Below are 16667 nucleotides of genomic sequence, written 5' to 3' on the forward strand. Positions count from 1 at the left end.
CACTGTGACGTCAACCAGCTAAGAACCCAGAGTTTCTGTTAATAACACTTCCAGAAAATCACCAAGGGTAGAGCCACCAGTGAATTTGCTCGAGCACCTACCTAGAGAGAATTCCTCGAGTGGCAGGATAGCACTTGATAGTAAGGGACAAGAGGTCAACCTAATTGCATAAAATGAGCCTTAGAAAAGAAAAACCAACAAAAAGACTTGGAGAATAGACAGTTTAGATACAGCAAAATAAGATATTGGAAATTTTTAGTTAATCAGAAATGACATTACAATTTCTATATTATTCATCAAAGGTGTCAAACATGGTATAACAACATTGTGTTTGTTTAATTCAAAACTTATTCAGTCTTACTATTTCTCCTGTAAAAAAACTAAAACACTGCCCCCTTTATGGACTATGAAGTTCCTTGAAAAAACCTAATATTTATTATTAAACAAATAGAAAACACAGCATACATACTTGTATAAACAAGACCGTAATCGATTATGTAGTAGGTAGTGTTTAGTTTCACAGCTTCCACTGTGTCAAGACTGATCACTGTAGAATTAAACATGATCTTTACACCAAGATCTTCTAGCGGAATTGAACCAAGAAAGCACACGTGGATTCAACAATAAGGATTCGATTTTTAGATAAAACCCGAAAAACTTATATATCAAAACAAAACATTTATTAAATGAAATAGTCTCCATTCTTATCGATGGTGCTTTTCTATCTTACAATCTTGTGTTGCATCAAACGTGCCACGTGTGGACGAACATTGTCGTGGAGAAGAATAACATCTTTCCGATTGACGAGTGAAAGGCGTTTCTGATGAAGGGCTTGATTTAAACGTTCCAGTTGTTGACAATAGATCTCTGCATTGACAGTTTGCTGTAGATTGAGGAGTTCGAAATGAATTACTCCTCTCATGTCCCAACAAACGCAAAGCATCACTTTCTGCGGATGGAGTCCAGGTTTTGGGGTCGGAAGTGGTTTTTGTCTAGGACTGAGCCATTGTTTTTGGCGTTTAATATTCCCATAGAGAATCCATTTTTCATCACCGGTGACAATTCTGTCCAAAAATGGTTCACGCGCATTACGTGCCAGAAGAGAAGAAGCAACGTTCATACGTTGGAAATGATGTTCATCGGAGAGTTCGTGAGGCACCCAAACACTTTCTTTATTGAGTTTACCCGTATTACTTAGGTGTTTTCCTATTTTTTCATCAGAGACATGCAATTTCAGGGCCATTTCACTAGTGTATTGCCTTGGGTTAAACTCAAGAAGCGTCTTCAGAGCATCAATATCAATTCCAACATGTCGGCCGCTGCCATCACAGTTTTTAAGGCTGAAGTCATCTGAACTATCTTTGACGCTCACGAACGCACAAAACATATCCATAAACTTATTTGATATTCTTTGTGGCTAAAGAGGTGTTGTTTCCCTGCTTGTATTCAAACAGCATTACATGCCGAATGTGTGTCTCGTCGTATGCCATCACTATAAGGGATTATGTAGAGTATACTAAACTTTACACATTATATAGGTTACACTAGCGTGACGTTTAGACAATTCGTTTGACTATTATACGTGGTGTACGTTAATGAAAGTGTTCCAAAACGCGACATTAATTTCTTGACGACCTAATATCTCCCCAAGGATCCAGTAAACCTCCATACCAATTTGGGTGAAGATCCATCCACACCCTACGAAGTACTTACATGGACATACAATAGACAGTACTATTATAAGTACATATAGATATATGTGTGTGTAAGAGAGACCAGTTGTTTCATGCTGTATTGATCATTATTGTTTAATAATTATGATAAATAGTAATAAATCATTGAATTTCAAAAACGTAATTGTTATCATAGATTTTTTTTTTTAATTACTGTATCAACTATGGTAGGTTTAATGTTTTGACACTAGGTAGGGAACATCTATAGTTTACAAACATCTTAGTCTCATACTAGGTTATTTACAGTAATCTATGTGTAATATATGTTGAGGTAGTTCATTGTACTGTTGGTATTGTTTGATGAATAAAACAAAAAAAATTGCTGTTTGGTTATATCTTTTGAGGTTTAACGTTAAAAGTTTTCTGCAAGCTTTAGGCCTATATTTATTACTACTGTTACGAGTAGTAGAATGCGCAAGGTTAAGTATTAAATAATTAACTATTATTATTTGTATTAATATTATTACAAAGATTATAATTTGTATTTGTAAGTTAGGTAATAGTTAATGCAAAGTACTGTAGTGTAGTGGTGTACACGATATGATTATTAATTAGTCGATTACTCATTACTGGTAATATTATTAATACTAGTACTGCTAAACACAAGGCAGCTACTGAACTAGTTCATTGTGTGGCATTATTCTCGTGACTTTCAATGTTTCATTTTCAAAGGAGGTTGATTCACTTTTAGGTTCTGAAAACTGAGGTAACTACATACATCTTATTAACTTTTGATAAAAGTGTTATTGTTAACTTGGGCAGGTTAACTAAAAGTACAAGTGTGTATGTGAAAGTTATATGATTTATCAAGTCTTACCATGGAAATTTTGATTTCATTGTGCAACAACTGATAAATATTATAAAACTACAGAAGGAAGAACTATAAACAGTAGAACTAGAAATTAGAATGGAGATCTTACTGAGTTTAATGTAAAAAACGAGTGGGTAAAAATGCTGAATTAATGTAGAATGTTGCTGGTATTGGTACCTTATCAAACTAAACCTAACTTAATTATGTGTACTTTCCATAGATATCGTATCTAGATGATTATATTAAATATGGTAAACTATTATATTACAGGTAAACAGGAATACACTTTGTTTAATATGTTTGAACTATAGTAGCACATCTTTTGCTTTTTGTCACTTAGGACAGAAATAAAGAATTAAAATGGAAGCAGGTCAAAAATTAAGGTCTCATGTAATGGAAAAATGTTGGTGTTGCACAGAAGTTTTTTGGCTTCAAAGGCTACAAACAGATTTTCTGATTAATTTCTCTGATGTAACAGACATCAGAAAAATGCATATATATTTATTTGGTGCATATTATATAAAGAAATCAAATTTGTTAAATTATTGTACTACTTTATAATACTCTTATTTGTTGTACTAGTATTGCTAGTTTTGCCATATGTAATGTTAATAAGTTACTCGAGGAGTATATTTTATAATTTATAATGTAATTTTATCAGATTATTGACACTTATGGTGTGATAAAAAATGTGCCATTGTGTAAATTCTAGCTAGTTTTGTGCAAGAGAACAGTCAATAAAATGGGTAAGGTGATAGAAGGCCATTCAGCCATATGAGGTGATTCCTACCTTCACCAAAACAAACTTTTCATGAAACTGTATAAGTAGGTCATTTGTACAAATAAAAAGATGTACAAACCTCTAACAATTCTTATTAGGGATATAAAGGAGAAAATATCAGAGATAAATACCATAAGTTTAAATTGACAGGTAGGACAGAAGATTTATCAGATCATGGATAATTTAGGGATTTGGTTAAAATATAAATTAGGAAATGAAAAAGGAATTATGAGAGACACCTTGCTGATAGTGTTAAAACTAACAGTAAGGACTGTTTAAGTACATTAAAGTTAAGTAAAATGTTTAAAAAATGGGGACTAGGCCCTTAAAAGATCATGATTTCAAGGTTTTTGATGAAGACTGAACTTTTAAATTTCTTTTACAAGAAAAGCCATCAATATTCCTGACATGGAACATTCTAAGGGAAGTACTTGAATTGGCATGATTTGTGTAGATATTAATCCCTTGGTGGTAAGTGGAAAGATTGAGGTATTACAAATAGATAAAGCACAAGGGCCAAACAAACAAGGTTTTCTCTTTCATTTCTAGTATGTCAACAGACAGTGGGCAAATGCCTGAGTGTTGGATAATTGCTAATGTCACTACTATTTTTAAAGTGGTGATAGGAGTTGCCATGGAAATTTTAGGTCATTAATCTAAGTTCAGTATGCTTGTAAAGATTCTAGAGAGTCTGATAAAGGAAGCTTTACAAAATCATATGATATCAAAAATGAAAGCCAACATGGATTCACCAAAGGGAAATATTGCCTAACTTACCTGTTATCTTTTAGATGAGGATGTTGCTTGTTATCTGGATGATGGAAAGGGTGTGACTTTGTGTATTAGGTCTCCAGAAAACTTTTGATAAAGTGCCCAACAAAATACAAGCTGCAAATATAAAATCAGTAGAAGATTAATTATATGAATTTAGGGTAATTAGAAGGAGAGAAGAGAAAAGGTTATTATTTATGGTGAATGAGTGAAATTAGGCCCTACTTACCAGTGGAGTGCCTCAGTGGTCAATAATAGTGATAGGTCATAATATTAAATTATTAGTTTGTTGATGATATTAAACCCTTGGTTATTTCTAGCTGTGTTCAGAAGTTGAGGTACTACAGAATGGCTTGGAATAGTTGTTAAGCTGGAAAAAATATATGATAAATGTCTTAAGCAATAATAAGGACAATGTAATATATGTAGGATATCAAAATTTGGATGGGAATGCAATAGTGTAATTGAGAAAAGGATGTTGACATAGAGATCTATAAGTGTTTCAAGCCATCAAAGCAGTGCTCTATTGTTAGTATCTCTACATAAGTTACAAGTGAGGCTTACTTGGAACACTTTTTGCAGTTTTGGTCATTTTATCTAAGAAAGGATATTGACTTATTGGAAAGAGTTCAGAGGAGCTCTACTAGGATGATTCTGGGGATGGAAATGTTATAAAGATAGATTAGGATCTTTTAATTTATTTTCTCTTGAGAAAAGAAGGGTAAGAGGTGATCTTGTTGAAGTTTACACAATTATTTGAAGGATTGATAGGATAAGAATTTGTGATTTTTTCTGTGCTATATTTTCAAGTTAATAAGATAAAAGAACTCTAGTTTAATATTTGTAAATGACAAGCTAGACTTCAGTTAAGACTTTTTTTTTTACTATTAAGATGATTGACTTATGGGATGAGTTGCCATTATAGTAGTGGAGACCAGTACATAACAGGAGTAGAAGAGGGGTATTGATGATATCCTGAAAAATATAAGGTGGGTTTAAATTTTTGCTTTTCTCAAGCCTGGGTGTGTGTGTGCAAGAACAGCCCTGTAGAACCAAATTGTTCCTTGTTGTCTATAATTTTAAAAAAATAGGATAACAACTAATTGTTTGTTATTTGATTTTTTGTGTATTGTTTCTCAGAGAAGATGTGGTCATTGGTTCATGCTAATCGAGGAGACTGTGGTAATGTACCATGTGTTCGATCAAAGCATGCTGTATGTTTGACCAAAGAAGGACTGATCTATCTATTAGGGGGACGTTCAGGAAATTTACCAATGAAAGATCTTTGGAAATATGACCCTGGTGAGTGTAAATTTTATCTACTTCATAAAGAGTGATGTGTTTAAGAAGTTGATAGCAGTATATTTCTGAAGATATTTGTAGCATTACTTTAATTGGTTATTTTAATTTCCAGTAATTTATTTTTTTTAAATCTTTTGCATTTGAAGATTGACAACTATAGGCAAAAGTTTGCAGTATATAATTTTAATTAATTTTTATTATTAATTAAATAAATATGTATGTATATAACACACACACAAACACACACTTGTATATAGTTTATAGTTGTAACATTCTATATGTTGGAACTTAGGAAATTTTGGGGTTGTTAGAGTTTAGAAATGTAAGTCAAGTCCATGTTGAATTAAGACCTCTATCATTTTTTGTACTTCACACAAAATGGCATTATATATATATACATTGTGTTGGCAAACACAACTCCATATATTTTAAATATTTAATGTATATGTAACTGTGTTTTTATGGTATGTTCTGTACTGGTTATCAAAAAAAATTATTAATGCAAATATATATATATATATATAAATTAAGCAATCAACTGTGAATCCAAGTTGCAAAGTCACTAAGCCACACTGCCCATATATATATAGGTATTAAAAAAGAGCAGAAAGTGCTATCCAGTACTTCCAGTTTTCAATCTCATAAAACAATTTGACAGAATTTGTACAAACTAAGCACATCAGTTAGTAGCACAATTCTAACTTCCTGTACCATCAATAGTTGTAATGTCAAGATTAAGTAGTCTTTTATCTCTCCAGTAGTAAATATTTTTAACTACCACTCAGATTTTGTCCCCAAATTCTAGTCTTTATTGAAGGGTCTTATTTGTCAAGTCATTATCAGGGTGAGGTGATAGCCATTTAATCTTTAAAAAAAAAAAGCCCAAGGGCTCCATTCCTGGTGTCTGATGGTGTGAGGGCTCGCTCAGTTTGAAACTGGCTGTTAACTGATTAACTATACCAATTACCATTGAAGACTGGTGACAGCAGTGTCAGTTCCAGGCTGTTAAACAGATGTACAAATGCCTGGATCTACTGTCTGAGGGAACTGAATCATTAAAGGGAAGATATAACAATGGGAACCAGTGTATGGCCCAAGGAAATTGCTAGCTCCAGCAAGAGATATCCTGTTTCAAGGGGGGGTATTCAGAGGGCAAAATTAACTTTTGTAAAAATCAGTGCTGAATAGCTGCAATTAACAAAGGACTTTGATAATCTGCTGTTATTGCTCTAGAGACACATTTTAAGTTTTGTATATATACATATGTAATTGCATCCATGTTTAAGTTTTGTTTTTGCCAGTTTTAGTTTATAATTGCAACTGTTTTTTTTTCTTTTGTTCATTTTAATCTTTGTGGCTCCAAAACTACATTGAGTTTAATATATTATCTTGTACTGTGTTTTACTTTAGGTTTGATTCTTGAGTTTAATCAAATGTGATCTTGAGTTTTACTTTTTTAGCATTATTCAGCTAAAGGTCACTTTAATTTAAGTATTATTTTGAGTTCCTGCTAAGTTTGCCAGATTTCTACGAAGTCATTGTGAACTTGTTTCATTTTATTATTCAAATCAGGTAGGCTTACCCCCTGAAATACTGAAAGCCTTTCCATGTTAACTTTGCGTTCATGCTGTAAAAGTTATGTGACTTAAGGTTCTGAATGCCTTTGACTCCATTTTCTCACCTTCCATGTAACATTTTGCACATGAATCAAGAGAACATAAAATTACTGCTTTCCTGCTATAATTCAGATTTTCTTGTTAATAGTTGTGCTGTCAACTTCACTCACTATGAATTATGAAGTCAGTATTAACTACTGCTGCAAATGTTTCTTCCAATATCTGAAAGTTAATTTCTTTGGAGGCCTTACTCACGTGGTTTGCCTTTAGCATGTATGGAGATCCTGTGTTTGAAATATAGGCCCTTATTGATCAAAATATACAAGCTCATAATTTCATATAGTCTGCTGGTGTTCCTTGCAGGTTTATTTATATGGATACTCAGTTGTGTTATATCCATCCTTTTCCCCTTTGATGATAAATAAAAATGGTATTTTGCTTTAGCCGAGTCATTTTCAAGGACACAACAGCATGATGTGGGCCAGACTCAAACACAGATGGAACTGAATCATTAAAGTGAAGATTTTTAAATGGGAACCAGTGTATGGCCCAAGGAAATTGTTAGCTCCAGCAAGAGGTATCCTGTTTTAAGGGGGGCATTCAGAGGGCAAAGTTAACATGTTTAAGTTTTGTTTTTGCCAGTTTTAGTTTGTAATTGCAACTGTTTTTCTTTTGTTTATTTTAAGCTTTGTGACTGTAAAACTACAATTCTCTTACCATGTCTCATGTTCTTTTGACACCTTAGCCTGTCATGCTTTGTTATGAGGTACTTGTATCACCCCTTCCAATTTTCAGCTGACTTTGTGTATTGGTTGTCTTTGAATGGTCTGACTTTTTTCTTCTTTTCAGGTATGTGCTGTTTTAAGTCTTGAACTACTTTCTGTTATACCTCGGGTGCTAATACATATTGAATAATTCACTTTTTAATCTTTATATTTTCCACCTTGTGCTGATGCTTTTAGAAAGTAACTAAATGTTAGACCCTTTTAGCAGGTTTTTCTTCCTCTACTTATTTTACTTCTCAGAGTCATGACCCGAAGAGCAGTTTTAGGGAGGAATCTTCCACAGTTTTCTGCTTTGACTCATTGTCAGCTTCTTGCCCTGCACATTATATTTTGCCTCATTTTAAGATTTCTTCTTCAGAGTAGTTATTAGCTATCAGCTACCCTCATTATGCTTGTTATGCGATACTTGTGTCCTCCCCCCAAACTTTTTAGCTGACCTTGAAAGAACCTCTATGTATCTTCTTTTCTTCCCTGCCCTATACTTCTTCATTTTCCAAAATGATACCTCACCTCCACACACAAAATAACCTGTCTTACTTCTCACTTATGTAATTTCTCTTACCATGTGTCTCATGTTCTTTTGACACTTTAGCCTGTGATGCTTTGTTATGAGGTACTTGTGCCCCACAATTTTTCAGCTGACCTTGAAAGAACCTTGATGTGTCAGTTGTCTTTTGCGTAATTTCATCCACACTAGTCTCCCATGCAGGAGAAGAATGCCAGCAGGTACTATTTAGGGTTTGGTCATCTCAACTTACTTTTGGTAGTCATTCCTTTTGAGATTTCAAACAAATAATATTCTTCCATCTGTCTTATCTCCATTGCCTACTTCTCAGTCATTATCAACTACTTTTATTCATTCCTTAATGACACTACTGAGTGTTTAAAATAAGTTGTTAGCTAGGTTGTCTTCTCAACCTACTCTACAACTCTTTTCTGTTCTGGATAAATCTTCCAACTGGGCTGTTGGAGAAACATTGCAAGTCATTGGTTTACCTGTGGGATCTTCATGTTCAACTGATCATTCATTCTGGTCTTCCTTCTGATCCAGTTGTTTATAATTTCTAAATAAGGAAAACTTATCTTCTTCAGAAAGGAGCAGTCAAAATTATTTTTCTTGCTCTTACTTCCATTTCTTTGTGGTTCTGAAGATATCAGGAGATTGGAGATTTACCATATCTTATCTCAACTCATCTTTTCTTTAAGATACTTCATTTTAAAATAAACAGCATGGGTTTTTATGAAAGTTTCATCAGTGAGGCCATTGGAAGTTGATTGTGGATAAACAGCATACTTGCTTTCGTATCTATTTGTCTGTAATGCCATCATTTCTTATTTGTGCCATTGGGGGAGTAATTTATAAATTAATTGCCCTTCCCTTCACCTTGGCTTTGGCTCTTTATGGTTTCTGTCAAGTAGTTAAGTATTGCTGGTCTTCTCGATTCACCTAATATCAGTTTTCACTTTTATGTAAATAACTGGCATATTCTGACCCTTTTCACCACTCAGTTGACCACTGAATTGGGTACATCACTTGGATAGGTCATTCATAGCTCTAATTCTAATTTAGATCCAACCCAGTATTTTTTACATTTGAGGGTTTGATCAACACAGTTGAATGTACATTTCAGTTGTATCCTGTGATATTTTAACCCTTTTTGATCTCATATACATATTTTTATGTTTTCCATATTCTTTATTCTTTGGGAATGATAGCATCATTTCGCAGAGTCATTCTCTTGGGGTGTGCTCACATGTAATACCTTCAATGGGACTTTTCTTTTCAGTAGCATTTCATGAACAACTGCACATATGTACTAACATGTCGTGTGTGCTGCTTGACTGTTTTGTCCTGGTTTACAGCCATTCTTCATTCCTGTTCCTTGATTCTCAGTCTTTGAAATCTCTTAAGGATTAACCCCTCAACTTTTACTTTCCTTTCTGATGCCCAATTTTTCTGCCTTCATCTCTTTCTAACTACCTTCCTGCTTTACCTAAAGTCACTTTACCTTCTTTTTGAGGCACTTCATCATGCCCCAGAGGATTTTCCTGGAGAGGTTCATTCTCTTATTTTCACCATATTGGTGCATACTTCTTCTTGTGCTTTATCCTTCCTTACTTGGTTCCTGTGTGGTTGGACAGGATGCTTTCTTAGGTGATGTACTCCTCCTTCTCACCTCTGTGATCTTTGTCATATTCCACTTCTTTGCCTGGGGCTCTTTATGGGTATCCTGATTCACTGGAGACCCGGGCTGAGGCAGCTTGGCATCATTTCTCATTGTCTATTTTGGTTTCTTGTCTTTCTCAACCTCTCCATTTTGTTCTTTGTTTGCTGAATCCATATCTCCTATTTCCATTAGAGATTCCCAGCCTCCTCCTCCCCATCCTCCAATTTCCTGATGTCAAGGTCATTGCTGATCTTGTCAGTGACTGCCCTGTTAGGCCTGGCCCTGTGAAAGCCTATCTGTCTCTCTTCACTAGCCTTTGGTCTCCACTTTCAACTAACAGATGGGTCCTTCAGGTTCTCATTCAAAAAAACCTATCTCTCCACTTCTCCTTCTCTCCTTTTCCAGTTTATCTTCCTCCTCTCTCCAATCTTCTTAATCTTCAGCATCTTGAGGTTGCGGTCTCAGATTTCTTGGCCAAGAATGCCTTTAAGAGAGTATTTACCCAAACTCTGGGTTATTACTCTTGTTTCTTTGTTGTTGCCAGGAAGACTGGGGACTGTCATCTTCTTTTGTCTTCTCTCAATGGGTTTCTTGTCATCCCTTGATTCTGTATGGAGGTTTTCTTTTCTTTCTGGTGATTCTTTTCACCTAGAGTGTGGATGACTAAGGTCAATGTTTAGGATGTGTTTTTACACATTCTGAGTGCACTGTCCTCCAGATGTTTTCTTCATTTCATCCATTGTGATCGGGTCTTCCAGTTCAATGCTTTTCCTTTTGGCATTGCATCTGCTCCTTATCTCTTATTCCAACCACACACTTTAGTCTTTCACCCAGGAGTGTTGTCCCTTCTTCTTTACAGGGCTACCCTATCTGATTGTGTATTATTTTTCAGTTCCATCCTTCTGTCAGTGGAAGTGGCAGGGTTTCAATGTTGATCCTTCTGTCACCCCCTTCCTCTAGGCCATCTTACAGTGGACTGTTTTGGCCCTTTTCACACAGTTGTTCAATCATAAATTGTCAGTTTCTACCATTGCTGGTTATTGGGTGGCTTTATCAGCTACATTTCCCTTTTCCTATCACCATTAGGTTTTTTTCTTCCCCTGTTCTGTCCATTCTGTTCAGATCCTTCCTTTTTCACTGACCCCCTCATTCTACTCCCATGCATGACTATGACCATAATATAGTTTTTACATGCTCTTACACATGCTGTGTTTGAGCTGTTGGCTTCATATTCCTTATACCATCTTTCTCTGAAGACATATTTCTTTCTCTTTCTTGCCTGTTGTTGTTCAGATGTATATGCCATTGATGCTTTCTGTACTCTCTTTCACAGTACTTATCTACTCCAAGTGGGCCTTTCTTCCTAAGACTGGTTGCTCAGGTGAACATTCTTTCTCCCCTGGCCCGGCATGGCCAGGTAGTTAGGGCACTCGACTCGCAATTTGCAGGTTACCAGGTTTGAATCCCTGTCACACCAAACATGCTCACCCTTTCAGCCATGGGGGCATTATAATGTGTGGTCAATTCTACTATTTGTTGATAAAAGAGTAGCCCAAGAGTTGGCAGTGGGTGGTGATGACTAGCTGCCTTCCATCTAGTCTTACACTGCTAAATTAGGGATGGCTAGCATAGACAGCCCTCATGTAGCTTTGCACAAAATTCAAAACAAACAAACATCTTTCTCTCCTATCTTCCTCTCTTCAATTTTTCACCCCTATGTTCATTTGGACCTGGAGTGCCTGCTACATCCAGTTCAGACTGTTCAGTGATACTTGGCACATATATTTCCTTTTGTGATTTTCAATATTATTTGTTTCTATCTTGGGATTCCTCTTCATTCAGAGACCTTCTACTCCTACAGGATGGGTCCACCAAATTCTCAGGTTGGTGTATTCTTCCCTAGATAACGATGCTCATGGGCTCTTTCACTTTTTCTTATATCAGATTCATCACCTGTCTCAGTTTCTTGCATCTCACTTTTGCTGACCCTTGGATGAGATCCTTCAGGCAGTCATGTGGATGACTCTGCACACATTTGTCTCCCATTATCTTTATCATCTGACTTGTTTGTCTCCTGTGGGATTTTGACTTCATCTGGTTGCTGTTCTTCAATCTACACACTATCTTTGAGAAGGGTAAGTACAGATTCTTCTTCATAATCCTCTACCCTTTTATAGAATTTCACCAGGTGGCTGGTGTTGCCTTCTAGGATATGCTTATTTCCCAAAATATGCATCAGGCCAGGGGTAACAGAAGGAGCTCAGCTCATCTGCTCTGGCTCTACCAAATGCCTACTGTCAAGATACAGTGTTCTGCAAGACCATTAGAGGCATCCTTGTGGTATTAAACTTACTCAGTTGCCCAATCCAAACCATAACTTCCATGGACTATCATGGAAAGTCTAACAACCTTTGCTCTGGTGTTCAATTGGCTATGTTCTCATCTGGGCACTTCTCTTCTATATATTTTTGCCAAACCATACCAACTCATGGACTACTATGAGTAATGTAGTAGGATTACTGCCCATCCCTTTGGTCCTAGTTGAATAAACCAAAACTGGCTTGATTGTCAAAAATACGGTTTTCATGGTCCTCCATTGCATAGTATTAAGGTTACATTCCTCCAGACTCCCCACTGCCTTCCCCCTTAGCTGGTGGAGTACAGGAGTCCTTACTACTTACCAGTTCCTAGCTGTTGCTGTGGTGGACCATGGAGGCTTCCTCCTGAGTGGGACCACTTCCACTCAGTAGAGAGTAGAGTGTGCTCTCCTCTTATCTCAGACTGGACAAAACATTCCAGTTGGATTCTCTTTGGGCACTTTCTGAAGGGGACTCATCTAGGTAACTACTGCACCAGTCCTTCCACTGTTTCAGTATAGGATTCCAGCTATTATGTGAGTAGAAGTAAGGTATTGTATCGGAAGCTAACATTTTCGAACAAAAAAATGTATTTCTGATAGATGTTTACCTCTTCTCACACTTCCTTCCCACTTCTGATGCATCTTTTCTTTCCTAAACTCGAAATGATGATTGTGCTCTACAGTATGGAGAAAGTCAGCTGTACTAGGAGGGTATGTCACACTCCTGTTGGTGGAGGGTTGTCACATGCTAATTTGCATGCTACAATGTAACTACACCAGGTGATGTTAGGTGGGAGCCTCAAGGCTACTGGCTAGCGAAAATTGATCATACAGAGGGCAGCACAAATTGAGGAAAGTTATTATTATATATTATTATCTATCAGAAATACATTGGAAAATGTTATTTATGCTCCTCAAAATAGAATGAATACAAAGATGTAATTACCTATTGGTTTGTGTTTAAAATGTTATATAAGTAATGATACAGAAGAAGGGTTGGAAGGAAAGAAAAATGTTAAATAAAAATGAAGTAGTTTATATATGAACTATAAATATTGGAAATAACTCATCTGTGCTTGATAGGTTTTGCCAACCTCAAGTGACAAACAATTAGCAATTACATTCTTATTTCCAGCTGATGACATTAATTTAGGTGTTTGACAATAAAGCTAGAAAAAATGACTCTCACTCTCCTTTTATTATTATCTGGGTAAAGGTAATTATTTTTCTAACTTTATTGTCAAAACACCTAAATCCCTCCACTATGCATTATAAGTTCAGAAAAACAACTTGACTTAGGAGACCGTTTAATTTGGTTATTTTTCCAGAAAATGGAAGCATTTCATACCTAGATTTTGTTATGGCATATTTAATAGACCATGGTGAATTATTTTCTTATGTTAATAAATTGAAAGTAATTAAGTATCTAATCACTTGATTATGCATTTTAATTCATTACAACAGCTATAGCCATTCATTAATCTTATATACTGGGGTGCAGTCTTAAAATGAAAAAAAAAAAAGTTTGCTAGTTATAATAAACTAAAAGTTCTTTCTATTATTTCACAAAAATGTATTGTAAGTGTAATAAACTGATAGTAAAATTGTAAAAATGTAAGAACTATTACATGTAATATAATATATTGTCTTGTATTTTCTTTTAACCAATTTATATTCAAATCTGTATTGTTTGTTCTTTTTCATGTATTTCCTTGTATTCACTTAGTATAAGAAAAATAAAAACTACGTTTTTGTACTAATTAAGAATTTGTAATTCACTTTTGTTGGATAATTTTAGAAAACTTTTAGTCTATTCTTTGGTACTGTTACCATATGATTTAATAATTAATGTGTTTGATTAACAAATCTTATTTAAGTTAATTAATTAATCAAATACTTATCGTTATGTTGTTTGCTTAGTGGCAGTAATAAAACCATTTCACTAAGAAAAGACTGTTATCTATTGCAGAAGATTCTAGTCAAGGAGATAAATGTGAAACTGTTGTGTAAATGTTTAAGAACTGTGTACAGTACTTCAAAATTTGAAATTGTTTTGCCTAGTAGACTCATCAGATAGAGGTCTTAGATATTCAATAACAACAACAAAAACCCTGTACATCATTAGAAGTATTATAATCAGAAATGTGTGTAGGTCTCATGGTACATTCAGGTGTATGAGTGTCTGTTAATTCACGTGGAGTATCACAGTTTCAGTACAACAGTTAGTACCTTTAGCATCCAAAATAACTCTTTCTATAGTTCTAGTAAATATTTTTATAACATGAATACTATTTTTGTTTAATTTATCTGAAGACATATTTTCAATAATAAGTCTAATACAATTAACTATGAACTGAGCATTGAATAAGTTAAATGTATTGTAATTATATATCAAATGAATTGACTACTGAAAAACCTTGTGGGATGTAAAAGCAAAGTAACTTTTAAAGGTAATTTTCTAATGCATAAATTTTAAATTTCAGTTCAAAACCAATGGGAAAAAATTCATTGTTATGGCTGCTCTCCTCCTCCTCTTCAAGAGCACACAGTAGTCTCATGGAAGGTAATAATATCTGAAAGTATTATTTTTTTTTTCATTTCTTGATATTTTTTATATGTTTTATATCTGGAAGAGTGAAAAAATAATGTTAAAGAGTGTATAAAGTACATCTTATTTACAAGCTTATCAAGATTTCTATTTGTTTCATGCCTCATAAAATGTCATGTAGTGCCATATTTCTCAGCCTTTCTTGGTTTAGAACCTAAACACTAAATATATACTAAATATTTATAATTTTCTTGATTGTATATTGCTTTGATCAGCCCCCAAAATATTTGTGTATGTAATATTGGAAAGAACATTTTGTGTAGTTTGTCACATGTTCATTTAATGGACCTGCAGCATTCAAATGTTTTCTTCTAGAGTAACAATGTGATAGTAGTAATTCTGATATTTTTTATTACAATCCTGTTACATAAATGACAGAATGATTAGGTTCCAGTTTGATCTTGTCTTTTCCTTCTAGGATAAACTCTATGTATTTGGAGGGGAAGTAGGATTTGCATCTAGGGGAGAGACACCTTTGTGGGTTTTAGATACAGGTTAGTATAATCCAAGGGTGATTAAGGGTACAAACAATTAGTAGTCTTTCTTTTTCTTTCAGAAGTATGTGGTGATTATAAGGAAACCTCCATATTTAAAATGAGTATATCTTAAAAACTACTTGATCCATGGAACTACATTTCCCCAAAAACACATTGAAAATCATAAGTTTCATTCAAGAAAGTTTGAACATGGTACAGGGCTTGTCACAAAAGGTTTTAATTATGTTTTCTGTTCAGTTTTAATCAGCATAGCAAGCTTATCCCAAAATGAAGCTACTGCAAATATCATCTGTTCTAGACAGTGTTCGATGGTAATCACAGTATCCTCCACGTTGATGTGCATTTCAACATCACTAATTTTGTATTGTTGAAAGACAAAGAAAGAGAAATAAAACTAATGTTAGTTTGTGAGAAAAGATAGTTTGGGTATGTAGTGTAATATGGTTTAGAAATACCCTGCATGCTATTCAAAATTATCTGAAAAACTTATCAGTGTTTCTCTGATGACATTTTTTTCTAAGACAGTTTGCTTTATAATGACCCAGTAGAAAGTAGACAATACTGTTATATTCTTTTTACTTTCTATAGATCCTACAATTATACTAGCTGAGACCCACAAAACATTTGAAGTCAAATTAGAATCTTTATTGTAACAGCATTTCTTTAAATACAGAATTTCTAGAATAATACAAAAAGAACCATAATTGCAGATGCGGAAATCTACAAGTCCACTTGTCTTAGGCCTAACTTTAATCTATGTCTATTTAGTCTATGTTTGATAAGGAGATAAATAAACACTAACTTGTGTATGTATTTTGGTTAGACCTTTTTAAAAAATTTGATAATCTTTTAATATGTTGCTTTACAAAATGTGTACTAAAATATATTTACATCTGCTTTTTTGTTTATGTCCATTAAATGAAGTGTGCGGGCATGCACATTTAGATAGAAAGATGTGTACACATTTTCAGGACAGCTAAAAACTTGTATTATTATAATAGATAGTTCTGTGTTTCACTCCTTAACTTGCAAATAGAAATATATTGTGTAGCCTCCCCTTTTTCATGCTTGAAAGAATTGTATCTGAAACAAATTCAATCCAATTTTCTAAAAAACTTTTGCATATGTCTTACCCACAATATTTTGGGCAATCACTATTTACTTTAAATATAGCTGAAATGATCTCATCAGAAACTGTTTTAAATGAATGTGCATGTATTGGAGAAGATACTTTAA

General features: G+C 34.4%; 1 protein-coding gene across 4 annotated transcripts in view; it reads left to right on the top strand.

Moving 5' to 3' along the window:
• The first annotated feature begins 1975 nt into the window (after positions 1-1975).
• Positions 1976-16667, top strand: part of LOC106477575 (tip elongation aberrant protein 3-like) — a 61437-nt gene continuing 46745 nt past the window's right edge. Inside the window, exons 1-6 of one of the 4 annotated variants that reach the window (XM_022381480.1) lie at positions 1976-2152; positions 2425-2439; positions 4989-5085; positions 5237-5398; positions 14810-14889; positions 15353-15428. In XM_022381480.1, the coding sequence (XP_022237188.1) occupies positions 5242-5398; positions 14810-14889; positions 15353-15428 (313 nt within the window). In that variant the 5' untranslated portion in view covers positions 1976-2152; positions 2425-2439; positions 4989-5085; positions 5237-5241. Of the gene's footprint in view, positions 2153-2217; positions 2440-4988; positions 5086-5236; positions 5399-14809; positions 14890-15352; positions 15429-16667 lie in introns of those variants that run through there. The other 3 variants (XM_022381479.1, XM_013938124.2, XM_022381481.1) reach the window with 3 other exon arrangements.

The sequence above is a fragment of the Limulus polyphemus genome, unplaced genomic scaffold (assembly GCF_000517525.1).
Source record: "Limulus polyphemus unplaced genomic scaffold, Limulus_polyphemus-2.1.2 Scaffold167, whole genome shotgun sequence".
NCBI lineage: Eukaryota > Metazoa > Arthropoda > Merostomata > Xiphosura > Limulidae > Limulus > Limulus polyphemus.